General features: G+C 44.0%; 1 protein-coding gene across 4 annotated transcripts in view; it reads left to right on the forward strand.

The window, feature by feature from the left end:
• The window catches only part of SEPTIN6 (septin 6), a 42,671-nt gene that overhangs the window by 11,835 nt on the left and 16,796 nt on the right, over positions 1-14,040 (forward strand). For all 4 annotated transcript variants that reach the window (XM_074962568.1, XM_074962565.1, XM_074962566.1 and 1 more), the window contains exons 3-5: positions 7,066-7,261; positions 8,626-8,812; positions 9,102-9,263. In XM_074962568.1, coding sequence (XP_074818669.1) covers positions 7,095-7,261; positions 8,626-8,812; positions 9,102-9,263 — 516 coding nt within the window. In that variant the 5' untranslated portion in view covers positions 7,066-7,094. The remainder of the gene's footprint in view (positions 1-7,065; positions 7,262-8,625; positions 8,813-9,101; positions 9,264-14,040) is intronic.

Genomic DNA, 14,040 nt, shown 5'->3' on the forward strand with positions numbered 1-14,040 from the left:
CTCGTTATTTGCATGCAGTGTAGTTCTAGTCTCATTATTTGACAGCTTTATACTAAGAAGTGAAACTGTATTCGTGTTGGTAGCCTAAACTGAGCCCTGTGTTAGAGGTTCCGGTCTAGGTATCATTAACAGTTGTGCTGTTGGATGCTGGGGCTGAAGTTGGTTCATGCGCTGTCTAGTGCATTTGGGATGATGTGATCATTACAGTTCTCAATTACACTTTTCCCAAAGAGAACACTTTACTTGTCTGAAGCAGATTTGACAACAAAACTGGGTGGATTCAAAGGCATCTGGCTGACATGTCAATCTATGGTGCCAAGAGACTGGAATCGCCCTAGATGCCTGCAGTGCTTGATGATAACAGAGTAGTAATGTTTGTGAGCTGTGACGTTGAAGGGGCCATTGTAAACTGTAATACTTTAGATCTGTGGTCTTGATCAGAATGGGTTCAAAATAAGGAAGTTGCTTACAATACATGAGTGCTCTTGAGAAGAGGAGAGGGAAGTATCTTGTATGGAGTTTTCTGAATTTGGGGTCAAATTCTACCTTCACATGCATGTATGCAGCTCCTGCTGATTTCAGTGGAGTTGTGTGCTTATAAGTCACAGGAGAATTTGTCTCATTGAATATAAAATTAGCTTTCGAGCCAATAGGAGTACAGTCTTTGTCTCTTTAAGTCACCTGAAAAGCTATTGATAATTGTTTTTTTGTTCATCATCGTTTCACCTGCCTGGAAATGGCGCTGCCTGTCACTTGATGGCTTCAAAGTACCTCTTTTGAAATGACAGGTTTCAGAGTAACAGCCGTGTTCGTCTGTATTCGCAAAAAGAAAAGGAGTACTTGTGGCACCTTAGAGACTAACCAATTTATTTGAGCTACAGCTCACTTCATCGGATGCATACTGTGGAAAGTGTAGAAGATCTTTTTATACACACAAAGCATGAAAAAATACCTCCTCCCACCCCACTCTCCTGCTGGTAATAGCTTATCTAAAGTGATCACTCTCCTTACAATGTGTATGATGATCAAGTTGGGCCATTTCCAGCACAAATCCAGGTTTTCTCTGCATCTGACGAAGTGGGTGTTCACCCACGAAAGCTTCTGCTCCAATATGTCTGTTAGTCTATAAGGTGCCACAGGACTCTTTGCCGCTTATTCTAGAATAAAATCACTTTTATTCTGGAATAGTGGCCAGCTAGGTGCTTTATACTAGCATAGCTATAGCAAAATAATTATACCGAGTTAGCTATGCTGGGAAACTTCCCCATGCAGACAAGCCCTAAGGGAACTATTGTTCCTCTCTCCACAGGGAATGGTTTTATCATGCGGAATTGCCTGGGTGAACCCTTAATGTAGCCTAATCTCTTTAACAGGTAGTGTGGTGTTTAGAGATGGTAGTCTACTTTCCTAGCATACCAGAGTATGTGTGGAGGGGAAGAAGGTGGAGGAAGCAAAGAAGTGCCTGCTTTCCCTTTAAAAGACTTTTTTTATCGGAGGGGAAATGCTCAGCCCCAGTGATTGGGCTTTTTTTTTCTTTCTGATTGCTTGCTGCAGATCAGCGCTTGGAAAAGTGGTGTCCTGGCTCAGAAAACCTTTGTTCTGGTAGGGCAAGGGAGTGCCACCCTTGGGAGGTTGTGAGTTATCATATCTAAAAACTCACTAGTCTCTCAGTCTGGCAGTACTTTGGTACTGGTGCAGGATTGAATCTAGCAGCTCCAAGGTCTTGGGCTAGTTTATTTTTCAGTCCTTGAAAACACTTTGATTTAAAAGCTAAAATTCATTCACCTTTCATGTGCTTCTCATGCTTCTTTGTGCCAGGCTTGCCAATTATCAGGGATATCTGTGCTCCTAAAGGGCTTTCTGCTGAAGCTGAATTCGTGAAATGACATTTTTTCACTGAAACTACCAGGATGTCACAGGCACAGGGCTGTGTGTTGCAGGATCAAGGAGAAGGTGGTTTGTCAGGGGAAACTGCTTAAGAAAGCAGAAATATCTGAAATAATTTGCAAAGCAAAATACTGGCCATGGCATGGACTTATGACTAATGCTTCAGACTAGGGAGATTGGTTCTGTGCCTAATGCTGCCACCCACTCGTCATGTAACCTTGAGCAAATCAATTCCCCTCTCCGTGCCTCAGTTTACCAATCTGTAAAAAGGGAGAATACACTTGTAAAGATCTTTGGAAGCCTTTTGTGAAGGTTGCTACGGAAGTGGAAAATAAAAATATTGTTGTATTGCAGTGCAACTAGTCAGTTCAACTGTTTTACTCTTCCCCCACCAAAAAATTAAAATAAAAATTACAATTCAGCCGTGCTCGCTGCTGCTGCTAAGTGATGCATGCAGTGTATTCAAAGTCATGTTGCTTTTGCTTTTCCGTAGGTGTGCAGGCTGTCAGAGCTTCCTGATACAGCAAATTATAACAATGGCAGGTCAGCGCTACCTTCCTTTCCTTTCACTAAACAAATTCCCAGGCACGCTTTCGTGGCAGGGGGGCGGCAAACACTGCTGTAGTATTGCATGATCCTTAGATACATCTTCCAGTACTGAACTCTGTGTGTGTATAATCTTGACATCAGGCAGCAGCTTCTCCGGTAAGGATTCTCTTGTTAGTATTTTCGCACTGTAACACTCAGAGTAATACATCTCCCTTCATCCCCATCCGTTGTTTCTGTTTTCTGTGGAAGATTCTAATGCCGTCAGCTGGAATGAGCCCATACTACTTTGCCTCTTGTCCTTTTTTCCATACCATCTGTTCCATCTGGACTTCTCTCTCTGTATAAGAAGCAATTGGCACCATTTACATCAGCTGAAATTTCCCTCCAGGCCGGGCAGGAACTCCTGAGAGATCCAATAATAATCCTTCGCTTTATCCCTTGTTCATTTTAAAATAGCTTTGTTCCCTAGTTTCAGTCAGATGTCTTTTAAAAATAGCAGAGTTCATTTAAAAACTGAAAATGATTTGAAAATCTCATTTTTTTTTACATTAATGCTGACCCCTCAGCTTGTCTTTTGTATTTCTCCCATCTTATACCACAAAATTCATTTCTCTCTTGTTTATAGTCAGTTGTGCTTTCAGTTTCTTAGTGCTGCAGTGTTTGGGTTTTTAAACCTGGCAGGGAACTATTTATTATTTTAAAAACTTAAGTCTTCATTTTATTTACACACACGCGTGCGCACGTTTTTGGTCACAGCATTTCCATTGGTGTTAGTTTTATTGTAAATTTGGGTTAAGTTTTATTTGGTGGGTGTCCCTCTTAAATCAAAATACAAAAAATTGTCTTAATTGGGATTTGAAAAGAAAACCTACGGAAACAGATTTAGTCACTTTCACATTGATAAGATTTTGTTTTTACAAAACCTAAATTTGTGTGGATCTAAACTTACTTATGTTGTCCCTGCTTAAAGCAACTGATATGATTTTATACTGCACCATTGAAGTCAGTGGGAGCTTTCCCATTGACTTTGATGGGTTCAGGATTAGGCCCTGTATTCTCTTTTCTTTTTTTATTATTGAAGACACTGGCTTGAAAACATGCTCTTTTTAAGGGGTCACCTGCTTCTTCTCCCACATGAAGTCACACTGACATTGCAGTCCTCTAACTGTGTGTTGTAACCAGATTATATTGATTTTAGGTGAGCGGTAATTAGCAGGTGCAGGCTCTATAGAAGCAAAGTTATTGTTTTTGTGCAAAAGCCCTTACTGCTAGAGTGAGGGGAGGGAGACAGCAAAAAGGGATGACTTAATATCAGAATGATTTCTAAATAGCTTTCCTGGGGCATGGTCAGCTGTTTAAGGTTTACCGAATTTTAGACTTGACCCCTGCTGGTACACGAATGGGGAAATGCATAGTGGGAAAGTGTGCACTAAAGGGAATATTGAGTGTTTCCTTATTTTTCATACACTGTGTTCACCGGGCACAGGTTCTGTCTAGTTCCTCTACTCTCCCGATTCTGAGTCACCTGGTTAAGCATGTTCCCATTAAAGTCGGTGGCAAAATTCCCTTTGATTTCAGTGAGAGCAGGATTCAGCCCTTATTAGTTGTACCATGCATGCTTCCTGACTCCTGGATTTCTCAGGGAGGCTGGCATCCATCTGAACATGCATGCTGCTACTTCACCACTCTTATCCCACCAGTAAACGCAGTACAGCTTGGCAGGAATTGCTGGAAATACCACAGCCTTCTCAAAATCTGTTTAGATTTTCTTTTTTTAAACTACCATCTTCCTGGAATCCTTGAGAAAGTCCTTGTGGGGTCATAACAGGCATCTCTTTGTGCTTTCTGCTGTCTTCGCTCTCAGCGGATGTCTTGAAGTCCTGATCTAAATTCTGGCAATAGCTGCTGGGCTCAGCCATGCTTTACATATTTGCTCTCTGTTTGGCTTCTTTATTGGGGCAGGGCAAGCAGGTGCCCACGGAGAAAACATTCTACTGCAGCCTGAGTGAAAATCTCCTGCTGTCTGTGTTTTCACCCCCATGTGATCCGTCCTTTTCATTTGTGTACTCCTGTCCTGCCCTCAGGCTGATGTGATTGTCAAGCAAGCAACTCAGGGAGCAGCTGCACGCTCAGTTGTAGTGCTTTGGTTGCCCGGTGCCCTCTTCCTTTAGGGCAAATGGTCTTCGATCTGCAGTAGAGCAAACTGTGTCAGTGCATTAATGTAGCACAAAAGAGAGTACTAATAAAAATGTGGATGGCTACAACCGGGATGTTGTGTTTTAGCCCATTTTCCTTTTGATTTTTGTACTAATTCTTGTCTAAGGTTAGAGTGTGACCAGCAATCAAATTCATGAGCAATCCTGTCACTTATATTTGCACGTACCGGTAGATAGGTATATGAGGGAAGCTGTTGTTATATATCTCTCCTCTCCTCTCCTCTCCTCTCCTCCTCCTCCTCCCCCCCCCCCCCCCCCCAGTAATATTTATACACACACTGTTTCAATTTTAAAGTTGTAGTGAATTCGGGTGCTCATGGAAATATGTTAGAGCTGTAACCCTGGAGATCAAAGGCCACTCTGTCCTCAGAACAGGTCGAGTGTGGTCACAGCCGTGAAGGATTTTCCTGTACTGCCTTGCTAGTATACAGTACTTCAGCTGTGTTCTGGAGGAGTCGCCTTCAGGGCTGTGAAGGTAATCGCAGGCCCTTAGTAGGGGGTTGCATACAGAGGTTCTTTAAGAAGGAAAAAACAGACAAGTACTGTAACATTAAATGCAAGTCTGGGTAACAGGACTACAACACACTACCTTCCAAAAACGTCACGGCTTTTTAAAAACGAACGTGCAGAAATTAGGAAGTCTCTCCTTCTCCTGAAGGTAGTTTGGTTTTTGGCTGGGGGGAGTGCGTGCGCCTGCCTGCCCCCCTTCCTCATCGCAAATTCCCCAGCAGCAGAACCTCAGCCTGTCAGGCTCAGCAGTGAGCATTTGTCATGGTGCCACAAAGTGGGCGGGATCAGTTAGGCTGCTGAAATGTCAGCAGATGCCAGCTGGCAGGCACAATGACTTTTCAGCTTTCTTGCCCTAAAATCTAGCCAAGTCCCCAGTCCTCAGGAATAAAAGTTCACAGGTTTTAGCATCAACTCTCAATCATCTCACTAACTTTGAAAACTAACTGCATTGCAAAAATGTAGTCAGAGGTGGAAGTACAGTAATGCGTATTTTTTTCCTCTCTCCTCTAATTCTGGAACACCTTAATTTAGCTTCCAGTCTACTGTTGGATAGATGCGAACTATAAGGAATTTGGAGGGATGGAGCAGGGAGGGAAACCGCTTTGGACAGAAAGCTGTGTGCATCTAAAAACCGGTGGGAGTGGGGTAATAATGGAAGCAGTTTTACCATCAGAAGATGCTTTAGTAGAAGTGTAGGCTACCCTTGGAATTGAATGCACTGTTCTCTTGCTAGAACGTGTGATAGATAAGTTTGGGTTAAACTCTGCACTTCAGCCAACCTATGTACTGGGAGTTGTCTGTGCTATCTGGGTAAGGAAGCGTGCTCAGGTGTTTATAGATTCATAGATACTAAGGTCAGAAGGGACCATTATGATCATCTAGTCCGACCTCCTGCACAACGCAGGCCACAGAATCTCACCCACCCACTCCTGCGGAAAACCTCTCACCTATGTCTGAGCTATTGAAGTCCTCAAATTGTGGTTTAAAGACTTCAAGGAGCAGAGCATCCTCCAGCAAGTGAGCCGTGCCCCATGCTACAGAGGAAGGGGAAAAACCTCCAGGGCCTCTTTGAATCTGCCCTGGAGGAAAATTCCTTCCCAACCCCAAATATGGCTATCGGCTAAACCCTGAGCATATGGGCAAGATTCACCAGCCAGATACCCAGGAAAGAATTTTCTGTAGTAACTCAGATCCCACCCCATCTAACATCCCATGTGTTGGTAGACTGGGTCCAAGTAGCAGTTCAGTATTGTTCCAAGAAGCGTGGAAGCGGGTTTCAAAGTATTATTTTTGTAACTTGTACTGCCACCAGTGTTTTAGGACCCAGATACAGCAGGCAAGGTCCCTGGCCAGGCAAGCACCCTGATCCTGCCACTGGATCTGGGTAAATGCATGAGTTTAAGTATGTAAATCACATGTGGACTTTAATTCTACAAGAGGGTGGGTTTCCATACTTCAGTTGTGGATTCTGCAGAGACCTCTACAGGGAAGTGACCAGAGCAGCTGCATGCTGGAGAGGATTCTGCCAACTGGAGAATATTCTTCCTCTGTTTTGGAAATGAAGTTTCTAATGAGCTCTGTGTTTGACAGTGATGGTCTCCTCTCTGCTACAGAAGAGCTCGGTTCAAGGCACAGTGCAGGGTCTGAATGCTGCTTCCCCTTTGCCTTTTCACCTCTTTCATGTCCAGGTTTTAATGATCTAAATGACGCTGTGAAGTCTAGTGGCCAGCGAATACAGGCCTTCCATTGTACGTGACTTTCTGCTCACTGGACAGTTCATTTGGAGCATGGGTTCTGTTTCCATCTGTTGAAGTTTCACCCCTGCTAACTTTTCTGAAACTGAGGGGCTGAACTATCAACTCTGATAAAATGTTTTACCACTTGTTCTCTTTTTATTTTTAAGGGGAAACTGGCCTTGGTAAGTCCACACTGATGGACACCCTTTTCAATACTAAATTTGAAGGTGAGCCAGCATCTCACTCGCAGCCCGGAGTTCAGCTGAAATCCGGTACCTATGACCTTCAGGAGAGCAATGTTAGTCTGAAACTGACCATTGTGGGCAGCGTGGGCTTTGGGGACCAGATCAACAAAGAAGACAGGTAAGGAAAAAAGGATGAGATTTGTTTGTAAGTTGGTTAAGTCAGAGAATAAAACACCAGGCACGGGTTCCCCATCTGTTCCCTAGCCTGGCTCCATCCAGGCTCGTCCAGGTGGCTTTGAAATGGAGGTGCCTTCTCACATCTTAGGAATCACGTTTGAAAACCCATCTCTGTCCTGCTGTTCGGAATGGGATGGTGGAGAGGAGGCAGTTGGCCTTCTCGGAAGCCTACAGAACGTCCATGCTGCACGGAGCATTGGCCAAGAGACAGTGCTCATATACTGCAAGCTGTGTCTACCCGACTCGGTATCCCCAGCTGCATCCCATCCATTAGATGCCTGTGCTCCACCTGTCTAAAGAGCAGAGCAAGCTGAGGTATTTCCTCACTTGCTCTCTTGTGCTCAAGCAATGCAAACCACAATTACAGTCCAGGGGTTGCTTGTCTTTGTTGGTTGCTGGCTGTGGTTTTTCAAACAAGGTTATGTGATGTGCCCTTAAATACTCTGTGAGAACTGGTCTGGTCCTTGGCAGCTAGCTTCCCAGTGCCTGTAAACAGAGTGGTCCAAGTGTACATCCATTCTTCTCAGTGTGCTGATCACAGAAATACCCTCCTCCTAAATTGTAGCTTTGTACAGAGGCTCTCTGGATGGTTTTACTTTCACATGTTTGTTTTTAAAAGCACACCCTTCCCCCATCTTGGCAGTTAAGTGATAGTCACTCTCTTTTTGTACTGTGTCCAGCACTCAGTATTCCAAATCGCTTTACAGGGAAACTAAATGAGAGCATGTTGCTGGAAATGGACTTCTTGCTGTAGGAGGACTGTCGTGTTGTTTAGGAGGTGGTATTGAAAGCCATCCCAAGAGAGTAGAAGTGCAGTTCAACCCATGGAACTCTTGGCCACATGACAGTAATGAGGCCAAGACCTTATTGGGATTCCAAAAAGGATTAGAGATTTATATGAATAACAATATTATCCAAAGTTATGAGAGAGAAGGGTATATAAACCCTCATGCTTCAAGGCGTAAGTCGACAGACCACTAAGTTCCATGGGTAAGAAAGGAACTTATCTGTAGGCAGGGTATTCCATATTAAGCATGCTTTCATGAGTTTTCTTGCACCTTCCTCTGAAGCATCTGGTACTGGTCTCTGTCAGACAGGGTACTGGACTAAGAGGACCATTTGGTATGGGAGTTCCAATGTCCTAGCACAATGCAAATTGCTTACAAACGAGCAAGTTTCACAGGAGATTAGGTGCTGCACTGTGGGTTAGTAACCAGTGGATGACTTTTCTAATAATGGAGCATAATAAATGGACAATGCTCTGTATTGCAAGGTGTACAGTTCTTTTCTTCCTTCCTCATAAAGCTATAAGCCCATCGTTGAGTTCATTGATGCCCAGTTTGAAGCCTACTTGCAAGAGGAACTGAAGATAAAGAGAGTGTTGCACAACTTCCATGACTCCCGTATCCATGCCTGCTTGTACTTCATTGCACCCACAGGCCATTCCCTGAAATCCCTGGACTTGGTAACGATGAAGAAGCTCGACAGTAAGGTACGGGGCAGATCACCACAATCATCTATTCCTTTTCATCTGGTTACTCTTCAAAACTATGTGAAACCTCACTAATCTGTCACGGGGCTCCTCCCCATCTCTCCATCCCTCATGCTAGTGCAGATTAGTGGGGTCCTGCATAATATCCTGCAGCGTTACTGAGAAGGCTGCATAGTACACACTTGAATTCTATCATGTACCTAAGTTTTGTTGCTAGACATGGAAATTGCTTCTTTTGTGATTGTGACTGAATGAAGACCAATCCCTTTTATCCCTGTGTTCCTTTCAGGTCAATATCATCCCTATCATTGCCAAATCTGATGCCATCTCCAAGAGTGAGTTGACAAAATTCAAAATTAAAATCACGAGTGAGCTGGTCAGTAACGGGGTGCAGATCTACCAGTTCCCGACAGACGATGAATCGGTGGCTGAGATCAATGGGACGATGAATGTAAGTAACATAGCAGCCGTGATTTGCTCAGCGCAGAGCTGATTTTGATCTCCACTTTCTGTTTTATTCCACTCTAAAGAGCAATAAGAGGATGTTGCTTCAATTTTATATTTATAGTTCAGTTCAATCCACAGTGTGTTGAACAGCCAACTCTGCGGCCAGCCTCTTGTGCTGTTCTAATCCGCTAGTTCTCCCAGTTGTCCCTGGAGTTGCAAAGTAGGCACAGCTTGAATTTCTAATATTAAAAAAACAAGCAGAATCGTCCCTTCCCTCAAAATATCCTTTAAGGCCACCTTCATACTTCCCCTTAATGTCTTCTGTTAGTTTAAAATGTGCTGATACTATGTGTTATTTTAAGAGATGCACTTTTTGGAGGTGGGGAAAGGGGTTGGTTTTTGTTCTGAAAGTGACTGTTTTGGGCCAATTCATTTGTGGGGGGGGATTCCATTGTCTCAGTGTAATTTGGCCAGGGATCAATTTAGTGTGTGTGTTGCTCCTCTTCTGCCTCCTCTCCCCCCCCCCCCCCCCAGGCTCAGTAGTCTGGTTGCTCCAGATTCAGAGTGTGATGGGCTGAAAGGCTCTTCTATAAATTCTAGCAAGGGGAGGTGTTAAAATCTACCCCTCCACCCTGCCCCTCTGACCTTTAGTCAGCTGTCCCTGTACTCTGCTAACATGGCTGTATTCGTAGATGCTCCCCATAGATGTGGGGTCAGGGGCTTTGTTGGCTTCAGGCAGCTGGTTCTCTGAGGGCGGGCGTACCTCTGCAGGAATGGAGGGGGGGTGTGTGTCACTGGATGTTAGGGGAAGACCAGGGGGTCCTCAGTCTTTTCAAAACAAATCCTCTCCCAAGTTATGTAAACTCATCCCAGGCCGGCAGAGTCTCATGCTTTATTTACCACCTCTCCGACTGGCCGGTCACAGTTGAAAATAATGCATCCTTTTAGCCACTTCGCGGCTGTCTTGACGTCCATGTGCTGCAGCTGCTGACAAACGAATGGAAGATCAGGGCAGATGAGTAAGTCTGGCCCTACTACGGGAGTTCTGGGGTATGCTTTATTCAGATCAGCGTTGTCTGTGTTAGACACAGTGATACATTCATACCCCTCTGCTGTTCTCCACGCCCCCTCCCACCCCATCTCCTGGGTCTTTTGCCCAAGTGGTTGGTACTTCTGCATTCTTGTTTCTTGCAGAGTCATACATTTCCTTGGGTCTTCCTTCTCATGTAGCCACGTCTTTGCACAGCAATAACTCCCCTTGCTGGCTCTGATCGCTCTGTGTTCTGCCTTGTTGCTTTCACAGCCAGACGCTCATCTGGCTGGGTGGTCTAGCTGCCTTGCATTGGAGGCACATTGATGAAGGTGGCATGTTTTTGGCCATAACAAGAAGGCAGAGGGACTGTTGCTGGGACTAATAGTCGTAACGGTTCCCCTCCCCAAAAGGGCATGTGGCACATTAGCTTTGTCCAAGTAACAGCTCTTTCCCTATGGCTCCAAGAGATTCTCCTGTGCAGGTCTGGGTTTCCAGTGTAAAACACCATAATGCAAAGAGGGGCCAAACTTTCAAAAAGGCAGCCCTACTCTGCCTCTCATGGGCACCTCTTGCACCACAAAGCTTCTGTTAGCAGTTTTTGTGCTTGTGGTTGAAGTGTGGCTCAGACACCAGAACCTGTGCCACTCTGTCTGAACTCAGGGCAAACTGTCCCTGTAAATACCTTGGCCCTCTTGAAAACTGACACCCTCATGTTCTTGTCTCCTCACATCTCAGTCATTTTCTGAAGACTTTTGATGGAAAAGGCATTTTCTCTCTAAAGGTATTTGGACAATATTTTCTCTGGCTTTATCTAAGGAGAGCATGTGAAAGGGAGCCAGCACTGCGAAGGGTTGGAACACAGGACAGGGCGTTGGGGAAACCTGAGTTGTGGCCCAGGCTCTGACATTGGCTGCTTCATTGTGTTGGGCGTGTCACTTAACGTCTGCCTCACTTTCCCATCTGGGTAATGTCTACCTGGAAAAATGTGATGTGAAGTGCTAAGAATCTTTATTAGATGGATATGCTACCTACTGTGGCTGCTTTCTGTATTTTCCGTTGTGGTTTGATCTTGCCATTTGAATGGTTTTGCTGTTGCATCTCACTCTATGCATGGATCCTTTTGCTATTTTAAGATTTGAAATAATGTTGGGAAAAGGTAGACTCTGAGAATCTGGTGATTGACAGAGGAATAGCCACCACTTTCTTAGTAATGCTAAGGTCCATGGTAAATATCCATCCATCTGTCCCTTGGTCATTTCTGTTTCTCTTGAATGGGAGTTGCCATCACAGATTTTAAATACACTGTAAATTGCCAGCGGCTGAACAGAGAGAGAGAGAATCCCATTTAAATCCTCACATTTAACTGATAGAAATCGTAATTGCCAGGTTTATGAGGACTAATGATTATACAGGAAAGAATCCAAATTTGATTCATGTATTTTATCAAACCTGGGGAAGGTGCATTCTAGTAATCTGTTTTATTAATTGCATAAAATGAATCTGCTTAGATTTCAGGTGCTGGAGATAACCTGGCAGAGCGATTGAAACCCATAATAATAGTGCGTAAGGCAAAAGCAGAGAGATTTTTTACTTTCTAAATTATATTTAGAGCAGAAGATGATGAGCCTATTTGAAAGACTTCTCTAAAAGAAAGGGAGGCTTTCCATTTCTTTTCTCATTTCTTCCCAGATCTGCATACCAAGGGCAGAATTAAGTTTCTCTTGAACTATCAGATCATTCATATTTGTGCAAATCAAAACCCTCCTGAACTGGGAGAATCAATCCTTATATTGATGCTGTTGCTGGGTTACTTGATTTGATCTGGAGGAACTGACAGGGCTGTTTGCTTGTTTAGTGTATTTTTAAAAGATTGTATCAAGAGTGCCAGGAGCATTGCATGGGCCACTCTGTTATGACAGTTTGTAAAAATCCAAATAAACTAAAATTAGAATAGCGAAGGAAGCTACTTTGCTCTTAAGATTAAAATAACAGCCAGATGATAAAGTAGTTCAAACAGATGGTGTTCTGTCTTTGTGGGCAGAGCACAGGATTTTGAGCCAGAACTCTTGGGTTGTATTCCTCCTTCCAACACACACTAGTTTGACTTTAGAAAAGCTACTTCAGTTTACTCGTGTGTGAAATCAGGGTAACAATTGTGTACTTCATAGGGGTGTTCTGAAGCTTGATTGTTTGTAAAGTGCTCTGGGTTACTCAGATGAGAGAGAAGTTCAAACGATTTTAGTAAGGGTCTGAGCATCCAGATTTGGTAGTAGGCAAACATATAAAGCCTGCGGGTTGTTATCAGAAAGCAAAGAGCCGAGAAGTTAAATGTAAAGCACTACTGTGATGAGAGAACATTAGATCTGAAAGGTCCAGGGTATAATCAGAATGTCCTTGTAAAACACATCTGAAGGCTCATTAGATGAATATTAAAATCTTTCTGAACTGACTCTTTCCAAGAAGCTCAGTGAAAAGCTGGAAGCCAGCTCTGAGACTTCCCAAGCTTGTAAAGGGCTAGCACTGTGCAGTCGTTGCAGTTTATAAACTGGGCATTGTGAAAGAACAACTCTGACTGGTGGCTGAAGAGTCTGTGTGTTTCCAGCACAGTTGCACAAACTGGCACCCAAAACACTTCTTCAACTCAGTAATGTACCTCGAGCATTTGCAGCTTGAGATAACCGCTCTTCTCAGGTGGCTGATGGCCCTTGGTCCTCAGCCTGGTGCTGCTCAGAATGCCCTAATTGCCCTGGAACTCATAGGAACCATGTGCTGCTGCTCGCGTGAATGGCAAGTTTTAAACAGGACTTGGGGAATTAATAGAGGTCAAAGTCATGTTAGAGCAAAAATAATCACCATAGCCTGTGCTACCCCTGTGAAGAGCATTTAATTGGCAGACATTTATAGAACTATCGTATTAGCCAAACTGGTCTCCTTCAGTTATCCAAGTCTCTGAGACATCCAGCTTAAGTTTTCAATCAACTATTGAATTGGAAGCTACGGATCTAATGCAGCTTCACACATACTATGCCACAGAAGCACAGGAATTCAGACAGAAACTCGGTATGCTGGCGCTCCCAAGCAAGGTTCTCAAAACATCAGGAGACTATTCTAAAAACAGCCAAGCCAACTGGTCATCAGAAGATTGAACCTGCTTCAGAAAGGGTGACCAACATCCAGCAATGCAGCCCCTGGACTGTAAACATGTCCTGCATTGTGCCCAGCCAGACCTGCTTGATATCTGAACGTCAAGCAAATCAATCGCAAAAACAAAGGGGTGAAAATAGGCCAAGTGAATGGTGGCTATGAAGGTCCTAAAAAGCCAAAAGCACAGTCCGGAAATTCTTGTGTGATATGCACCAGCCTGGGAACCACAGAAATGGAAGAAAGAACTCAAGATGGGAGCCAACAGTCAGTCACTACCTACAATAACTAGTGGGTTATTGAAGGGAAAGGGTCAGCAGCAGGAAGCACATCAACTGTAATTATACACACAGACACAGACAGACAGAGAGAGTAACCATAAGAATGACACCAACATGAGAATCCACCATGTCTTCATGGCTAAATGCAGGCCAGCTGTCTAGTGGAAGGCTCTCAACTAAACGATGGTGTCACAGTCTCTGGAAGGAGTATTTTCTAGTCCTGGAAAGACACCTGTAGTCTCTGCACTTTAAGTACCTGAATTTTCTTTGACAATTTCTAACAGTTGTACTTGAACATGGACTGACGATGACTGATACCATGTTGA

Source organism: Natator depressus, chromosome 9 (assembly GCF_965152275.1).
Source record: "Natator depressus isolate rNatDep1 chromosome 9, rNatDep2.hap1, whole genome shotgun sequence".
Classification (NCBI taxonomy): domain Eukaryota; kingdom Metazoa; phylum Chordata; order Testudines; family Cheloniidae; genus Natator; species Natator depressus.